This window comes from Halichoerus grypus, chromosome 1, assembly GCF_964656455.1.
Source record: "Halichoerus grypus chromosome 1, mHalGry1.hap1.1, whole genome shotgun sequence".
NCBI classification, from domain to species: domain Eukaryota; kingdom Metazoa; phylum Chordata; class Mammalia; order Carnivora; family Phocidae; genus Halichoerus; species Halichoerus grypus.
In genome coordinates, this window is record NC_135712.1 from 196,393,504 (window position 1) to 196,411,955 (window position 18,452).

General features: G+C 53.6%; 1 protein-coding gene across 5 annotated transcripts in view; it reads left to right on the top strand.

Annotated features, from left to right (window-relative positions):
• Positions 1-18,452, top strand: part of POC1A (POC1 centriolar protein A) — a 69,814-nt gene that overhangs the window by 20,933 nt on the left and 30,429 nt on the right. For 4 of the 5 annotated variants that reach the window (XM_078077554.1, XM_078077555.1, XM_078077545.1 and 1 more), the window contains exons 8-9: positions 3,530-3,598; positions 5,459-5,557. The exons of the other annotated variant lie outside the window; for it this stretch is intronic. In XM_078077554.1, coding sequence (XP_077933680.1) covers positions 3,530-3,598; positions 5,459-5,557 — 168 coding nt within the window. The remainder of the gene's footprint in view (positions 1-3,529; positions 3,599-5,458; positions 5,558-18,452) is intronic. 5 annotated transcript variants of the gene reach the window in all.

Consider the following 18,452-nt stretch of genomic DNA (forward strand, 5'->3'; position numbering starts at 1 on the left):
GTGGCAGGGGCTGCGGAGGGAGAGTCACCAGGAGCTATGGAATCTAAACACCATGGGTTCCTTTGTTTTGCCTTTTTTTTTTTTTTTTTTTAACTTTCTTGATTGATGCTTGATGCTTTCCGTGCAAGAGTGAAGAAAGCAGATTCTGTGGGTCGCTTGGGTCTGGAGGTTGTCAAAGCAGAGACAGTATGTGATGAAGTGACTGGGTGTGGGTCCAGCCAAGCCGGAGGGCCATGTGTGGCTGGGTCTGGAGGGAGAGTAGGATGGGGTGGGAGGCCAGGCTGCGTCCCGCGCTTGTGACGACCAGGCAGAATCATCTCACCAAAGACCGATGGGCCAGATCTGGAGATGGAGGGAAGGATCTGGTTGAGCCTGTGAGGGCCCCCTGCCAGTGGACGTGGCCCGCAGGCAGTTGGGGACCAGGACGTCAGGCAGGTGGGCACCTCTGGCAGTCAGACCACACTGCTGAAATCTCAGCCAAGAGCTCAGAGTCATGCTCAGAAGTCACTGCAGAGGCCCCTGGGTCTTGCCTGGGTGAAGAAACAACTTGGTGACATCCCTGCCACGAGCCGGTGAATTGTACATTGAGAGTGACTAATTAACTGAAAAGAGTAAGCCACCTTGAAGGCAGAATGATCTCAAAGAAGGTGGATCCCATCTGATCGTTGTCAGTGATGAAAGGGACCCCCCGAAGCCCCGGTGGTTTGGCAGCTGGAATGCACTTCTAGATAACTGCTGGGCTAAAGAGAATCGCAGTGGAAACTAAACGTCTGGAGGTGACTGCCAGTGAGGATATTGCATGTTGGAAACTTTGGGGATGTATCTAAAGTAGTAAATCAGAGGTAAATGTGTAGCCTTAAATGAGTTTATTTAAAACTGAGAAAGATTGGAAATAATTGAATTAAGAGCTCAATGCTGAAAGTTGCCGAAAGATCCTGAAGGCAAGATGAGACCCTCTGGAGCTTGTGAGGAGCAGTGAGCAGGCCGGTGGAGCTGGAGCACCAGTGAGGGCAGGAAGCAGGGAGCCTGGTGAGGTCAGTGGGGGCCGGGGTTGTCTGGGCCCCAGAAGGGGTGGGATGATGGTTGTCAGTGGTGGAGAAGCCTGGTCTGCATCCCGGTCCCTGCTGGCTCTGGCCCACGGTGGAGCTGCTTTCGTGGGCCACAGACACGCAGGCAAGAGCTTCTGTGGAAGGGTGCTCTCTCCGGGAACACCAAGGTACCTGGTGCAGGAGCCGAGCCATCCTCTAGGTAAACAGCCACTGCTGGGGAGGACTGCGGGCCCTGCCCCCTTATTGCTTGCCTGCTGCTGGCGCCATCCCCAGAGTGTCTGGGCATTTGGACTCTGGGGAAAGCTCTAGCACCTGCTCTCTGGTCCCAGTCCCCCACCAAGCCATGGGCTGCCGGCCGCCTTCTTCAGGGGCCCTGCCACAGCTTGGCCTCCGGCATCTTGTCCCCAGCTTGGCATCTGGTGGTTGAGTGACAGCAGGAAAGGAGACTGATGAATATTTGTTTGGTTCCTTGGTTGCTGTGACTTCTTGGAAACTGGCTGTTCCTCCATGAGCTCTGGGCAGGCAAAGAGCCCGGCTCTTTTGACGCTCCATGTCCTGGTTTCCTTCTCTTTTCCCTCTTCCTTCTTTGTTTTTTCTCAAAATGAAAATAGTTTTGTTGTTTTGTTTTTATATTAACATAGCAACGCCATATACTCATTGTTTAAGGATTCAAAGTTTGGGAAATTATAGGATTTCCAAGAATCAAGTAAAAGTCATCTGAAATTTCCTCCCCCCACCACCCCATAAGTCCTGTTCATCTTGTTCACCCTTGGGGGTTGTCCACCTGGAAGAGTACCTGAGGGTTGCTCGACCTGCTGCCTTCCCCACCGCCTTCCGCACTCAGCCCTGCGCTGGCAGCCCGTGATGCCTTGCACCTGGCATTTTGCACTCACTGATGTCATTGACGTTGTTCCCAGTCATACAGATGGATCTCCTTTGTCCTATTGGATGGCCACGTAGGACTCCCGTCTGCCCTGATCCCCGGGCCCTTGGAGCCCCGCCTGTGAGAGAAGGCAGGGAGAGGCACAGGGGGAGGCTTTGTCTCTGACCTTTCAGGCCTTGGTCTCCCCTCTGGGACATGTCACCCGTAGAAGGGGTCAGCATGCAAACCATTCTCCGAAGATTAAGTGGGTTAGTGCAGGTCACTGTTAACTGGCCTTGTACTTAACTTTCTCACCACCCTCATTATGAGCATCTAGGAGAAGAGGAGCCGTGGGTAGATTCGGGAAGTGGAAGAATGTTCCATCCTGTCCAGAACGCTTAGGCCCAGGAGGCAGCTTTCCACCTGCCTGTCCCTTCTGGGCAGGCCGAAGCTCGTCTTGTTCCATGACCACAGATCCCTTTTCTAGCCCATAACTTGTCTGGTCTTTTCTGGCATCGAGTGCAAGGTGCGTCCCAGTGTTCCTCTTGTCCATGTGTCTACTGCTTCTACCAGCCCCATGGCCGGAGGCACCTCATTTGGGCACCTGGGGCTCTTGCTGCTCCCTGCTCTGGTCTAGAGGAATGGAGGTGGCCTCCATGACAGTGGCTGTGCTGTCATCAGTTAGGAGAGAAGCTCTTTTTTCTGGTTTTGCTTGAGGAATGCCAGGTACTGGCAGACTGACAGTTTGGCTAGGAGGAATTGCTGGTCCACCGTGTTGTGTGAACAGACTCTTGCTCCGTGCATCTTTCTGCAGTGGATGTCACACATGTGGGAAAGAGCCTTCCGTCTTTGCCGGGAGATCACGCCCGGCTCCTCGAAGTCTGGATGTGCTCATGGGCCCTCCAAGCATTGCCTGCCCTGGTCTGGCATCATCACCCTTACCGTAGTCGCGCAGACCTTCAGCCCCGGGGAAGCCAGAGCGGGCACTTCTCCCGCCAGGGTCCTAACATAAGGCACGTGACATGCACATTAGGGGGATGCGTCTTGTTGCTCCTCTGCTCAGGCACCTTTGATAATCCCCTCCCCAGCCTCCTTCTTGCCCTGCTTCAGGCCTCTTGTGTCCCCTGGACTCCCTGACGGCACCCTGCTTCTGCTCATTGGCTCCTTGGGGCCTCACGCTTCTCTGGTCGACTACAGGGTGGTGTGGGGGAGGAGCACGGCCTGGGCCAGGGGGACCAAGTTCTGGAGCCCGTGCTCGGCCTGGGATGAGTCAGTGCACCTCTCTGACCTCCAGCTCGTCCTTGGGAAGCGGGGACGGTGATGTCAACCCAGCAGGGCCACCAGCGTGCGCTGTCCTGCTTATTCCTCTCTGCCCACCCACCGCCCTGTGGCCTGGCCTTTGTGCTGTCAGCATGCTCGGGCACAGAGGCCTCAGCAGTGACACCCGTGGCTGAGCTCCTACAGGTGCCTCTGCCAAAGCCTGGGGAGGACTAGGGGCTCAGTGAAGCCCTCAGCCCCTTGTCCTGCTGTGGCTCTCATTCATGAGCTGGTTTTCTTCCTGTGCGTTTGGAAGCTAGAGTGACCTTTGGTGTTTGTTCTTTTTTGTTTGTTCTGATAGGGTCCGGCCACCACTGTTGCCTTTTCAAGAACGGGGGAGTATTTTGCTTCTGGAGGTTCTGATGAACAAGTAAGTAAAGAACCGTGTGAGGAATGTTGGCTGATACTTATCAGAAGAGAACAGGAGCCAAGGCGCCTTGAGGATGGGCCAGGTTTCACCAGCTTCCTTGGTGACTTGGGGTGAGGTGCGCAGACCCAGGGTGCTGCACTTGTGGGCTGTTTGAGGGGCGCCATTTTCAAACTGCTTGGCTGCAGGGAGAAGACCTGTGTGAGGAGGTCCTGTCCCATTTTGTCACCCTTTGTGCCGAGGCTTTTTGCCTGTCAGCCCTGGTGCCTCCTGCCCAGAATGTTCATTCTCTTGTTGCTGGGCCTCACAGCTCTGACTGCTCAGCCCAGGAAAGTCCCACTGGCCTCCCAGCAAACTCCAGCCCCAGCCCCATGGACCGATTCGGGTTGAGTTTCTGCCAGGAAAGCAGAAGGTGGTTGGAGGCTTTTTCAGCATGGCCTGGATAAGAGACCGTGGGCGTCTTCCCACCCAGCACTGGTTCCTGTGCTAACCAAACAAGGGAGGAGGAAGGCTCAGGGGACCCCTGAGCTGTCCCCGAGTGTGGAGGCCCGGCTCGTTGCTTAAACAAAGGAAAATAGTACAGTAAAGTCACACTATAAATAGTCCTGGTAAAAGAAAGTCACATGGTACAAGAGGCAGCCTGGTAGAAAGTAGGGCTTCCGCCCACTCTGGCCCCTCCTCAGCTCCCTGGCTGCCTTCTTAAAGTCGGCTCTGAGAGCCTTTTTGGAGAGACATGTGAGTCTGTTCCCCTCCCAGGAATGCATTCAGCAGTTGGACTAGTGCAGTTACACAGGGCCCTACAAACAAGGGGGTGGGGGGCATGCTAATTCTGTTTGTAAACAGGAATGAAGGCCTTAAGTGCCCATCAGTCAGGGGGCAGTAAACAGTGGGCTGCTCTGGGAGTGGCAAGCAGCCTCCCAAAGAACCAGGCTCGTGGCTGCATTGCAAGCAGGAAAGCATCCCGGGCATGTTGCGCTTTCACCTTAACATGGATTTGGGGCTCCTTCTGTGGCCTCCGTTGAGCACCAGCCACACCCCACAGCTCCTGCCACCCTGTAAGTGACCCTGGCAGAGGGCAGCCACCTGGGGCTGACACCCTCTAGCAGGAGCATTGTTGCTCCCCTGCTCCCCAGGGCCGTTTGCCAACCTTTTGCTGGGGGAGCCTCAAGACGTGAAGATCCTTCAAGTGGACCGGGGAATAATGGGTGTGTTACTCATGGCTCCCTGGGTACCAGTGTCTGTGCCAAGCTGGATCCTGTGAGGTTGGAAGTAGGATCATCCCCTCTTCACAGATGAGGAACCTGAGGCACAGAGAGGTTGACTCCCTTGCCTGGAGCCACACAGTAAAGGGTGGACCCAGGAATTTAACCGTAGTGGTCTGGTGTAACTTAAAGCCAGGCTACTACCCTTGGGAGCTTCTGTTTTAGTGGGGAGACAGACGATAAATGAGGAAAAGAGAAAGAGACATTAAATAACTATTGAGTCTGATGCTATGAAAGAAATCAATAGAGGCCTATGATAAGAATTAGCAGGAGACCAGGGAAGGTCTCTCGGAGAAGATGCTGCTGAAGCAGACGCTTTAGCTTGAGGAGCCAGCTCCGCTTATGCTGGGACCCTCCAGGGAGGGACCAGCAAGTGCAAAGGCCTGGTGACAGCATGCAGTGAGTCCATCCTGACGGCGCAACCACGTCTTCTCGAGGCCTGTCTAAAAAGCCGGGGAGGTGGGACAGGTCCCAGAGTTGAGCTGGGGTGTCAGGTGGGGACTGTCTTGCAACTGGCCCAGAACTTTGGGGGTCACCCCTGCCTCCTTTCTTCCATGAAGTAGGGCTGGTGTGATGTCATTGTGCTTGTTGCTCTTGGCAGGTGATGGTTTGGAAGAGTAACTTTGATGTTGTGGATTATGGAGAAGTCCTGAAAGTGCACAGGCCCCCAGCCCCGCTGGCCACGTCCTCCGGGAATCTGGTAAGTGGCTCAGTAGGCGTGTCCTGAGCCCTGAAACTCCAGTGGGTCATGGTGAACAGCAAATAATCTTTTGGCACTTGTGGTACTTTGTTTCAAATCTGGAATGTACAAACAAGACGTGAAGACTGCAGGGTGTGAGGCCCTGTGCCTGGGGGGGGTGTTTCCATGGCACAGGCTACGGTTGGTTGAGGAAAGGGAGGACCTGTCCCACGCCGAGCCTTGGGCCACACGACCCCGATGGAGAGTTCCTAGAGGGCGTGGGGCCTGAGCCACAGCTGGGACGGATGGGAAAGGTTCAGCCCTGTTGCTCTCACTTCCCTTTTTTTTTTTTTTTACACTATGGAAAGGAAGTTCCTCAGCCACAAACCATTTTTAGTACCTTTGTCGGTAAAAGGGCATTTAGTGTTCCTGAATTCAAATAGTTAACGATATTTTTTGACAAATAGTTTTGGGGAAAAATTTGATAACTGATATGATCTCATTGAATAAAGTCGCATTCCGCTTTGGCTGAAGTAAGCTTTCAAGCCAAGGATGTGGAGCCCTGAGGGTTTTAAGCCCCAGTGGCTGCCGGCTGTTTAAATCTCTCCCTCCTGGACCCTGGAGGCAGTGTAGCCTCTCCCACCCACGGAAACTGGCCTGAACAACAGGAAGCGGCTTGCCCAAGGCCCCCAGCAAGTCAAGGCTGGCCCAGAATAGAACCAGGAAGCCTCTGAGTTCATCCTGGCCTTTCTTTGGCTCCAGCGGAGGGATCCCCCACCCTAGCCTGAGACACACACACACACACACACGGACACGGACACGCACACACAGCCCCATTCTGTGTGTTGGGGCTACTTCTAGGAATAGGCCAGGTTGAGATTTAAAGCTTTTCTTCCTAGGGTTGCTCTGGGCCGGGAGGTTTTGTTCTCTCTCCACATTTGCTGATGAGTAGCCGATTCTCAGCTTTTGGGTCTGGTGGGGATGACTGGGTTGCATGGCGGTCTGCTTGCTGCTGTTTGGTCTTCTGCCTAGAAAGGCATTTTTCAAAAACTGTAGGACTGGATCCTGTGGGGTGAGTGCCATCTCCTTTCCAGCTCCCCATGTGCTGGGCATTTACAGTGAGCCAAGCCCAGGCTGGACGGGTAAAGGTACTACTCTCATTCTCAGATGAGACGCCTGAGGCTTAGTCACCCACCTGGATGCCTGGACCTGGGGGCTCACCACACTGGCCCCCCTTACTCAAGCTAGTAACTGTAGGCGGCAGAGGGCTGCCTGGCAGCTCTCCCCCCGTCCCAGGAGAGGGCACTGCCACCTGCCTCTTGGGAATGGTTAGTAATCACCAGCAAAGGGAGAATCCCATATTCCTTTTCTTGTGGTTATTAGGCAGGAGGCTTGGACAAGCTGCCTGTTGTCCCTTCAGTCCTGCTCAGATAAGGGGTATGGAGCAGCCTTGTGTCCCAGAGCTGTGGGGCCTGATAATCTAGCATGAAGGCCTTCAGGGTGGGGGAAGCCAGCAGGACAGGGCAGGGTTTGGCATGGATGGGCGAATAGCGCACTGGTGCTCAGGAAAACCGTGTGTTCCCATACTACCTCCTGGCTCACGACAGAGCTATAGCCACAGTTCCACTGGGCATCGCCCCGTGGTGCTCACACAGGGGAAAGGATATGGGCTCCGGGGTCAGAGAACTGGGTCTGAGTCCTGGCTGTGTGGTCCCAGACAAAGCACCCATTCTTCCCACGCCTCTGTTTCTACAGTGGGACCTGAGTACTTTCCTAGGCAGGCTCTGAGGAGCCCAGGTGGGACGTAGGGGAACTCTGCTAACCCGCACAGTGACTTGACTTATGAGTCCTAAAATGGTTGTTTATGGCTTTTCCCTTATTTGTCACAAGCGCCAATGGGATGCTGAGGAGGTTTATGGCCCCTCATGCAGACACACACCCATGCCAGAGCGTACATCCACACTGTTGTCCAACCGTCACCACTGTCGTCCGTGGAGTTCTTTCAGCCCTGCATGCCCAGGGAAGCCAGTTGGTCCAGCCCTGGCCAGCGGTTAGGTTTGCCCCTGTGGTGGGAAGGGAAGCTGACGAGTATAGTTTCACCTTTCCTGCCCTGGGGCTTCCCTGGCACTGAGTTGGTGACCGATTCCATGTCTGGCCAGAGTGTCTCAGCTGCCTCGGGAGCCCAGGTGCCCTGCAGCCACGTGCCAGGAACGGGTGCATCCGATGAGTTCCCGCCCCTCCAGCGGACCCAGTCTTGGCTGCTGCGGGGGCTGTTCTGGGCATTGCGGGATGTTTAGCGGCATCCCTGGCCTCTCCCCACTAGCTGCCGGTAGCACTCCCCACCCCCCCTTCATTGTGACAACCCAAAATGTCTTCAGGCGTTGCCAGATCTCTTCCGGGGCGGGGGGCGCAGAATGGCCCCCAGTGGAGAATCACTACACTAACTCCTGCCTCAGGAGTGAGCCCAGAAAGGAAGTGATTGCAGTGGAGAGAGGAGTGTAGGAATGTGGGGGGGTCAGGGCTGCTGTGGCAGGCGGAGCGCGGCCCCGAGTGTGATGACTCGAGCTCCTGCCCCTGCTCAGTTGGGCCAGATTTGGGCTCCCCCCGGCAGCTGGGGCTCAGGTCTCTAGACTGTTTCTAATAGAAGTCTATTGTATAGAAATGTCGTTTTGGCCTGTCAAACTTTGGAATCTTCCAGAGGTGATGGTAAACAACAAAAAAGACCTTTAGCAACTTGGTTTCCCTTACTTACCATTGGATGTGTTCTTGCCCTTTCTGCCTGCTGGCTTTCCTGGCTCTGAGATAGTAACTGGTGAGTGGTTTGGTGGCTGGCCAGGGTGGCTTGGCTCAGCTATGACCCTCTCCCCCTCTAGCTCTGTTATCCCCTGGGCCTGAGGCCCTAAAGCTGCCCAAGACACACCTGGGCATTTGAGGATTACGGAGCCACCGACTCAGGTACTGTGTGTCTCATAGAGTATGGCGTTGTAAAGCTGGAGGGCAGGCCTCCACCAGTGGAGCATGGCAAGGGCAGCCCTGTGAGCAAGTGATGGCCCCTCTGCCCTGGAAAGCCCCCTGCCCAGGACCCCGGTTCGGACTGCAGCATTCAGCTCTCACTCTTGGAATGAAGGCCATCCTTGAGCTCACTCTGAACAGAGCTCTGTTCACTGCCAGAGCTATTTTCAACCTCTGGTTGAAATTCACAGCTTATTTTTAGGCACATTTCATGTTGAAAAGCACAAGCCATTTCCCAGCCCTTCAGAATGAGAATAATGGGTTCCATTTTCCCTCTATTCCTGGCTGAGTTGTGGAGGAGAGCGTTTAGGGCTGTGGCTGGGGAGCTTTTTCTGCTTGGAAGGCTGCAGAGGAAGGACTCCAGCCTAATAGCTGGGCTGAGGGTGGCCAGGAAGCTCCACGTTCTGCCCTGTGACATGCTGCAAGGCTGGAGGAAGGGTCGGGAGGGCCGCTTGTGGGCAGATGAGTGCCTCCCAGAGGGGCACGTGTGGGGGCAAGGGGTGGGCCCTGCAAGTCGTCTGCAGCAGGTGCTCGTGCTGCTGTCTTCAAGGGTCTGGTGCTCACCTCTGCCCTGTGCAGCAGTGCAGGCCTCCCTTCGTCCTCTCTGCACTCAGCCACTCAGGTTCTAGCTCCCTCCTGCCGTTAGTGCTTTGGGGCCAGCCCGTGACGCATCAGGGTCACTGTGTCTTGGCTGACCTTGGATTTGGCCCCTGCTCCACAAGCCCAGCTGCCATAGGGCTGATTTCTGCCTCAACCACAGAAGCATTTTAAAACCACTTTTAATAGCAAAGATGCGTTTGTTCCGATTTACTCTTCTTCTTGCCTTTCCTCCAAACACCTGAGAGCCCATTATGCAATTGCGAAGGAAGGTTGTGCGGGGCGGGGTGGGAGGGGAAGAATGCAGAATTCCAGGTAATTCAGGAAAACTGAAAACTGCTTCCTGAGTTCTCAAGGCTGGCTACCCTCCAGTTCAGACAGTAACCTTGAATTCTGGGGCCCCTCAACCTCAGATGGGGAGACGCCCGGCCCTCCTTCATGAGCTTTCACGAGGTGGTACATGCCAGGCAGGCACTTGGAACCGTGTCTGGCACATGGCAAACGCTCACCAAGCTTTAGCTATTTTTAAAATGTTCCTCTTCCTTCCTCTGTCAGACTGAGAGCAGGATGAGCCCCCTGCCTGGTTGGGGTGATTGTGTGTTCCCAACTTGCTGAGGTGGGGGACAACATGCAGTAGAGGGGCTGATTCTGACTGAGATAATTTTCAGTGTTGACTCCTCTCTGCAGGTCGTCTTTGTGAGGTCCGGTGAGGGTTTTAGACCCTTGCAGGAACTGGTTCTGCTTCTTGGTGAGAGACCCAAGTCCTCTGTGCTCCCAGAGGAAAAGGCAAATCCATGAGGTGAATGGAAACAGGCTTCTCTTCCTCTGCCACCTCCATGACTCCTCAAAGCAAAGTGGCTGGGACCCCCAGAGCCTCAGTGCTACAACTGTCCCCAGGAGGAGGAGGCGAGGTTAGCCAAGAATACCTGACCTGAAGGCTCAGCCTTCCCTGTTTCTTCTTCCTAGTTCCTCTGGTTCTAAGGGTGAAGCCCCAGCCACCCCTGCACCCATGCTTCCACTCCTGCTTTCTGTTTTGGGGTGCTACCCAGGTGTGGGCTTGACGTAAGGGTTCTTGGGCTCCAATTCCAGTCGTGGCACTGGATCTTACTCCATGCTGAGGATCTGAGGCTCCTGGGTTCTCACCCCAGGCATGTAGTCTGAGGAGTCAGAGTTGAGGCAGGGGTTGGGGTCCATTTCCACTGCCTTATGGATTTCCCTCTGTTTGGGAGCATGGAGAACTGGGGTCTCTTGTTGAGAACACAGATTTCTGGCTGGCATTTGCTTTCAGTAGTGGGGATAGGTATGGATTCGAGGGGATGCTTGGCAGACAGGGCATTATGGGTGTTTACAGCAAGAGTGAACCCCAGATTTATGTGTCTTAGAAGGGAGCCTCTCCTTTCTTCACCTGACCCTGATTCTGGCTCTGAATTTCCCAGGACTAGTAAAAGGGGCTCTTGTCAGCAGGTGAGTCGGGATAGGCCCAGGCACTTAGGCATCTTGGAAGAGGGCTGGTTTCGTGGGGTCCAGACCCCCGACAGCCTGTAACCACTTGGTTGGCAGTGTAAGAGCTATCCTGTGCCTGTTTGCTGATCCATGATGAAGCTGGAGCCTGGCCTGACGTGGCAAGTCTCTCCTGTAACCTCAGGCAGTTTGTCTTGCTTCTCTGTACTCGGATTTCTTCCCACCTCAGCCTACGGTACATCCTTTGGGCATTTTCCATTTTCCCGGCTCACTGTGTCAAAGATCCTCCTGCAGGCGCAGGGTAGGCTGGTCACAGCGGCCTTTGCTGACTCTGGGTGGCAGCAGCCCCCAGACCAGATGCCTCACTTCACACTCAGGTTGCATTTTCCTCACCTTTACCAGAGTGGAAGTCACGGAAAGTGCTCTGGATTTCTTAGTTTCAGCGGGAAGACAGAGGAGAATAGAAACAAAGAAGATTCAATATTTGTTACCAAGCTACAATTTTTAGAGAAAGTTCCTGGTGGAGTCAGAGCATCCTTGGACAGTGGCCGGGGGGGTGGGGGTAACATGGCTGTGCCAAGTCTAGGAGCACCAAAGATTCCGATGCTCCCTGCAGAGGGGCACCCTGGGCCTGGGGATCAGCATGGGGGGCTGGGCCCATACCTCAGGCTCTGACCTGTTGCATCCACTCTTGGGAAGCAGGCCAGATCCCCTCTCCTTTTCCTTCCAGAGGCAACAACTGAGTTTACTGGGAGGTGGGTCAGGGCTGCTACCAGGAGCATGTTAAATAATGACTGTGTTTACTGGAAGGGGGAAGTTGCCTTTGGCAGTGCAGCGAGGAGACAGACCTTTGACCGTTTCACGTGGATTGCAATAAGCCTCTCGCCGTGGCTCTCAAACCTCAGTGTACTTCCGAATCACCCTGAGGGCTTGTTAAACACAGGTTGCGCCATCCCCAGAGTGTCTGACTTGGTAAGGATGGTCGATGGTCCAGGGACCCACTCTGAGAGTCACTGGCCTGCTGGAAAACAGTCTAGCCGGTTGTGACCATGGCTTCCTGGGCAGGGACATAGGGGGAAGAAGAGAGTCTCTGACCATCTTGGGAAGTTTCCATGGCTCGTGGGGATTACAGTTTAGGAGAAGCACTTGGAGAATTGGGGTCCCTTTCAGCCCATTTCGGAGAATTGTAGTCCGCCTCTTTCCAAAAGAGGAAAAGTACTATGGCTTTGGTTCTAATATCAGTCTAGTGGTAAAAGAAATCCCAGCGCTTCCCTGTGGGCTCTTTAAACCTAGAGGCACCCACTGGGCTGAGCTTACAACGGCAAGCAGATGGATGGTTTTATTACCAGCCAGGATTCACTGGGGCGAGGATGGTACCCAGTGCAGCCCTCCGTGGGCCTCTGCTGCCGGTCTTCCTGTCTTGGCTCCTGTTCCGTCCGTTAGTGCTGCTGCACCAGTCCAGTGACCTGCTCTTGAACCACCTGCCTATTGTCCTCAGTGCCCCTGCCTCCTGCCCTGCATAAGTGGGTGCCTCCATCAGCCCCCATCCTCCAGAGCCTGCGGGGCCTCTAGGGAAGCTGGCGGGTGAGAGTCTCTGGCCCCTCGTGAGATGACCTGGGGGCTAGTGGCTCAACATCTAAGGCCTCAGGTGAAGGTCTGCTTTTTGGAGCCTTTTGGGGAAGTGCCTCCAGGTAACAAGAACAGGACCAAGTCCCAAAACAGCGGTAACAGCAGTGGCGGTGAGAGGATGGGACTGTAGGAGGGGACAGAGGCTGTATACCCTTCTCGGAGTGGCCCCTTGGAGTGGTAGTTTCCTGCCCCTGGAAAATTCTCATCCATTCCTCCTATCCAGAGGAGAGTGACACGATGCTTAGGAAAGAGAGCCTATTTAATGACTTAAACCAACAGGAGGCATGGTCTCGGAAACCCCAGGCAAGCATGGTAAGACATTCACAGTGTCAGGAAGATCAAAGAACCTGACTCTGGAATCCACACAGGACTCGGAGGGCCCTTGCTTCTAGCTCTGTGCTTGGGGACACATCCGGAGCATAAACCTGGGCACGCACACACAGCTTTCAGAGCTCTATTATCTCTTTCAAGGGTCTCATAACTGTTTGAGGTTTTCCTTTCCCCCTGGCACCCAAAGCGCGGGTTCAAGATCAGTGGAGATTCCACATTGCACATGGGGAAATGAGCAAGACAGTGGGCAGTGGTGGGGTCCTGATACCGTGATGTATTGTGATGCTTTACTACAAGGCACACATGACCCAGGACCACAGCTGTGACACTGCCTTTTTGCTGACAGTGGTGACAAGCATCTACAGCCCTGTCAGGCCATGCTAATGAGTCTTCTTCACAGGAGAGCCAACAGAGACCACGTATGGTTGCAAGCCAGAGAGGGTGGCACCAACTGAGGCTGTTGAGATCTGAGGGTCTTCTGTAGTTCCGTGCTATCTTTTCAAACCCAGAAACCTGAAAATGGAGGAAATGAGCCACAACGAGTGGAAAAGAGACCCCGTTGCTTAAGTCTGACTATGATTCTTTGGGCTGCCCCCTGTTCCCCAGCAGAACTCTACTCAGCCGTTTTACTTCTTCCCAGATGACCTCTCCTCCATGCAGCCTTCCTTCACCGGGAGGCCCCGCAGCTTGTGAATTCTTCCCGCCCCACCTGCCGGAGCGCTCTCCTTGCTGGAGCAGCTCCTCTTTCCTGTAGTCAGTTATTCGCTGGCCTGTCGTCTCCCCGGAGGGCTGGGGCCTTGGTCTCTATGTGGTGCCCAGCCTGTCACCGGAACACAGAGTGTTCTGGAAATCCGAGCTCAGTGGACACATGCCTGCAGTCTGTGGGCAGCATGGGTTGAGCCCATGAGGCAAGAGGCAGGCTCTGGCTCTTTCTTTTGGTATTTTTGATGGTCCCAGGTTAAATGAAGGAAACCACTTTCTGGCCTGGTTTGTCAGTTTGGGGGCAGGTGCATGGGGTGGTATGGGCAGTGACTGGGCAATGGAGGTGGTAGAATCTGCATGTCTGGACTAGAAGTTTCAGTACTTCTCATTTTCAGTGGAAAAAAGCCCTTTGCAGCTTGAATTCTCCAGATTGGATGGCAGCATTGGCCCATGTGGTGTAAGGGTGTTAGATAGTGCTTGTGTTTGTGTTCTCATCGGTTACCATGGAAAAAATCAGAATAGATGGTTTCCATGGAGATTATCTTAAAATTAGTTTCTTTGACGGTCTGGACATTGCTGCAGGGTTCACAGAATGCTTGTGGTGCCATTGGGGGATTTCTCTGTGGCAGTGCCAAAGACTGGCCTGAACATTGATGGATTCAGACAAATCTGTCTCCTGTGCTTGCAAATGCTAGGACACCAGGCTGGGGACACGTCCTCAGCTTCTTCCTGGGGTCTCACTCGCCTGGCCTCAGCTCCACAGCTCATTCCAGGCACCTGGGAGCTTTTTCTTTTTTACTAAATAAAACAAAACAAAAAACCTTTATATTGTAGAGAATTTCAAGCTAGCACAAAAAGTAGAGAGGATAGTGTAACAGACCCCCATGTATCTTTCATCTAGCTTCAGCATTTTGCCAGTCTATTTTGTTCATCTCCCTCCCCCCATTTTTTTTAGAAGAGTTGGAGTATTTTTGTTTAATCCCAGATACATTATTTTACCCTAAATAAAGACTTTTCTTGGTTATATAACTGCAGTGCTCTTGTCACATCCAACAAAATTAATAATCCCTTACTATCAAATGCCTAGTCCATACTCACATTTTTCCACATTGTGTCAAGAATATGGCTCTGTGCTTTTTGTTCAAATAAGGACGTGGGAGGCTTTGAGAAAATCCACATCTCCCTTCCCCACCATGGTTCTGATGCCTGGAGAGATCGAGCAGTCTTGGCTAGAAGCACAGTTGGGCTAGGGGCAGGAGGAGCTCCAGGGTGCCACTCTCCCACCGTCCTCCGGGACATTTGTATCCTGCGAGCTCCAGGACACCCTTGTTCCAGCCTGGAGATGTGTCAGCTAGTGCCGGCTGTCCTGGGGCAGGCATCCGCTGGAGGGCGCTGTCCCTCTTTGGAGCCTGCAGGGGGAGGCAGGGAGAGAGGTGATGTAACCTTGGTTCACAACAGCTGTGTGAAGTTAATTTTCCAGGAAGGGGAGGCTGAGAGACCCCGTGGGATGTAGCCTCCCTCGACTCCTCCCTGGGGGTGAGGGCTTTGGCCCATAAGAGGCCCGCTGCCTCTGCGGGGCAGGCAGAGCCGGTGGAGGTTATCTGTCTTGGCAGGCTGCACTCGTGTCCTGAGATGCTACACAAATTCTGAATTGCCGAGCTTGGGAGTGATGCCCGGGTGTGGTCGGTGCCTCTGACACTCTCCATTGAACTAAGTGCAAGGAGAGTTTAAAATAGCCAGCCTTTGTTCCCGAGGTTTTAAAAATTCAACCCCAGTAGTTACAATGAGCTGTCTTCAAGTGGATCTATAAATAAACTGCTACTGTTCCTCTTTGTCACCGAGAGCTTCGGCGTCTTCTAGAGACGTCGGCTCTGCTGCTCATCTTCATTAGCTGCCTCTCATCTGTGGGGCAGCTGCAGCCATCAGCAGGCTGGGCTGACGGCGCGGAGTTTGTAATGACAGCAACACGTTCCCTTTTAAAAAGCCACATTTTAAAAGCCAAGATGAACTACACAGGGAAAGATGTATTTTCACATTGGAGAAGCCTGGCAGAGAGGTCATCACCATCGGTCAAGGTCAACGCCACTGATAATACGTCCTGTCCACACGAGTTCTGCAATGTCAGGCGGTTCTCTTTTGTGGTGTTCTCGTCAAAAAATGGATAACCTCTTCCCGATCATGAGAAAACATCGGGACAGACCCACATCAAGGGACATATGACAGCAGAACGGATCAGTACTCTTCGAAAGTGTCAAAGTCATGAAAGACAAGGGAAAACTGAGGAGCTGACCCAGATTGCAGGAGACCAAGGAGAAATAATGCAGCGTGAGGTCCTGGTTGGGATTCTGGAACAGCAGGGTCCAAGGACATTAGTAGAAAAACTGGTGAAGCTCACCTGGGGCCCTTAGTTTGGTTAATGGTATTGTCCCGGGGTTAATTTCCTGCTCTGATCATTGTCCTAATGGTTATGTAAGATGTTAGCGCTGGGGAAGCCTGGGGGAGGGATATATGGAAATTCTCTGTACTATTTTTTGCAACTTTTCTCTAAGTCTAAAATTAGTTCATAGCAGTCTAATTCTTTAAAAGAAAATCTCCAGTCAGTCCTTGGGCTTCATCTCCCTCCCCGGGTGCCATGGTTCAGGTGTTTGCAGTGGGAGGGTGGGTGTTTCTGTCTTGGAGGGGACAGGTGACCCTAAGGCGCTCAGTGCCCAGCCCCGGGTGGGCCTGTGGTCACATCTGTGGGGATGGAACTGAGCAAGAGCTGGCCCTGGAAGAAGCAGGTCGTGTTCGGAGGGAATGGTCTTACACCGCCGTGGAGGCTGCGGGACGGCTTCTCTGCTTGTCAATAGCATCGTTTGTGCAAGTGCTCCAGGGGCCACATCTGCTCCAGGAGCTCCGGGACAGACTCAGCAGGTGTTCTCTGGCCCGAGCACAGGCCCATGACGGGCCTGCCTTCTCCTGAGGCCTCCTCGGGCTGTGTGGACGACTCCACCCCACTCTTGCCCTCTTCCTTCTTCTGGTCCCTGTCACTGGCCCCCGGCTCTGCCTTGTAGCCCACCTGTGTGTGCTTCTGGCTATGCCAGGTATGAGGGCCTGGAGGGCATCAGCCCCTAAAGGCCTGGGGCGTTTTCCTGCTCTCTCAGCACCTCTCCAGGGAGGAGGGCCGGGGGCCCCCTCTGTGCCAAGGAAAGTTCTCGCTGCATGATGGCCTGCTTGCTCTCTCATGGCCTCCACCCATTTGCAGTCGCCAGGTCTTCCCCCGCTCATCCTTGCTCCTTTCTCCCCCCAGAGCTCCCGTCACCTGGGTATGCCACTGCGGTGAGACAGACCTTCCCAGCTCCACGGTTTTCTCGGGGGGGCATATTTGGACGTTGGAATGACTTTCCAGTTCCTGCTTATCAGGGCAATCCTTTCACTCCTTTGAAAACTTTGGCTTTATACATCAGCCCTCTTGTGTGGGGGGAGATACTTGGAAACTCTCGGAGAGTGTGGCCGGGGGGCAGCTGGAGGTCGCTAGGGGTGGAGCCCAGGAGTGGTGTTCGAGCCTGGGTATAGAGGCCTCAGTCTTGCTTTGAGCCTGGGTGAGGAGATGGGGTTCCTTGGTTTGTGCATTTAGCATCTCCCAACGTGCCAGGCAGGTCTATGACTGACCCAGGTATGATAGGATGCCACTCGCCTCAAAGGGACCACTCTCTGAGAAGAGGACTGTGGGGTGAGTGGGCCGAGCTACCTGGAGTCCCAGAGTGGGTCAAGCATGTGGATCCCTCATCCATTTTAGACCCATCCTTCGACCCCTTCACAATTCTTAGTTCAGAGGACACCCTATCCCCTTCCGGTCAGTGGGGGCCTGGGGTCAAGGGATGGCTCTTACCCAAATGTGATCCGTTGTCATAGAGCGTTTAATTCAGTTCAGAGGCTGCCCTGCTGGCCCCAGGCCCTGTGTCCCTGAGCCTCTTGGCTCCCTCTGTGCGCACAGATGACCCAGCACCCTGCCCTCCTTGGGAGCCTGCTATGGGGAACACACGAAAATACCCTTGCACATTCATACTCTAGATAAAAGCCAACACGGTAACCAAATCCCATACTCATACTTAGGCTGGCTTGGAAGAACATTGGCAAGATTGTCGAACAATTAGATGATTTTAAGACACCAGAATTCCTCTTGGGTTCAGCGCTATGTTTAGAACCAGAAGTTTTCTCTCTTGTTGGACTCCAGGCCGGAACTCTAAATTATAGGGCAAACAAGGCTGTTGTATATCTAGTCCACAAATATGTGTGGTGGATACGGTACCAGGTTTCTTTAGAACTCCGATTTGAAAAAACGGCCGTGCCTTTTTTCCACTTGAAGAGCTGGAGAGAAGTGTGAGCTCAAGTGAGCTCTGTCCTCTTTTCTGCTCTCCTGGCCAGGATCAGGTTTAGCAAACAGAGGCAGGCAGACATAGACACCCATTAACTTTTCATGAGGGCAAATTGTCAGAGCCAAAGGCCCAAGGCAAAGACGGTAAGAAATGTGTCCACAAATCTCTGCACCCTCACTTAGCAGACTATGCGACGAGCAGTTGAATGAAAGATTAAGTTGAAAAGATTTAATCATGGTGTGTGTGTCTGTCCATTTCTTCCAGTTTTGTGCTCAGTCCTGCTTTGGAAACACACTGACACGCTTTGGTGTTTTAAGTGGGCCATGGCCAGCCAGACTGCCGCCTGGTTCTATACAAGTTGGGTACCAGTGAAACAGCCCAGATCTTGGGCCCAAGTCACCTTCCTCTCCCCTTTCTGGCCCAGAGTCAAGCCGTGGACCAGTTCCTGGGTGCTTTTGTCTGTGACAGAGTTTGTTTCCAGAACAGGCCGAGCAGGCAGCAAGGTCCAGTGTTAGAGATTAAAAGAAAAGGAGAGGGCGCCTGGGTGGCTCAGATGGTTAAGCGTCTGCCTTCGGCTCAGGTCATGATCCCAGGGTCCTGGGATCGAGTGCCGCATCGGGCTCCTTGCTCAGCAGGGAGCCTGCTTCTCCCTCTCCCTCTGCTTGTTCTCTCTCCGTCTCTCTCGCAAATGAATAAATAAAAATCTTTTAAAAAAATTTAAAAAAAATAAATAAATAAAAGAAAAGGAGAAATTTCCACCTTGAGCAGGTGTTAATAATTGACCACCCACTTAACCAGAGGGGGTGTTCGGTCACATCAGCTCACAG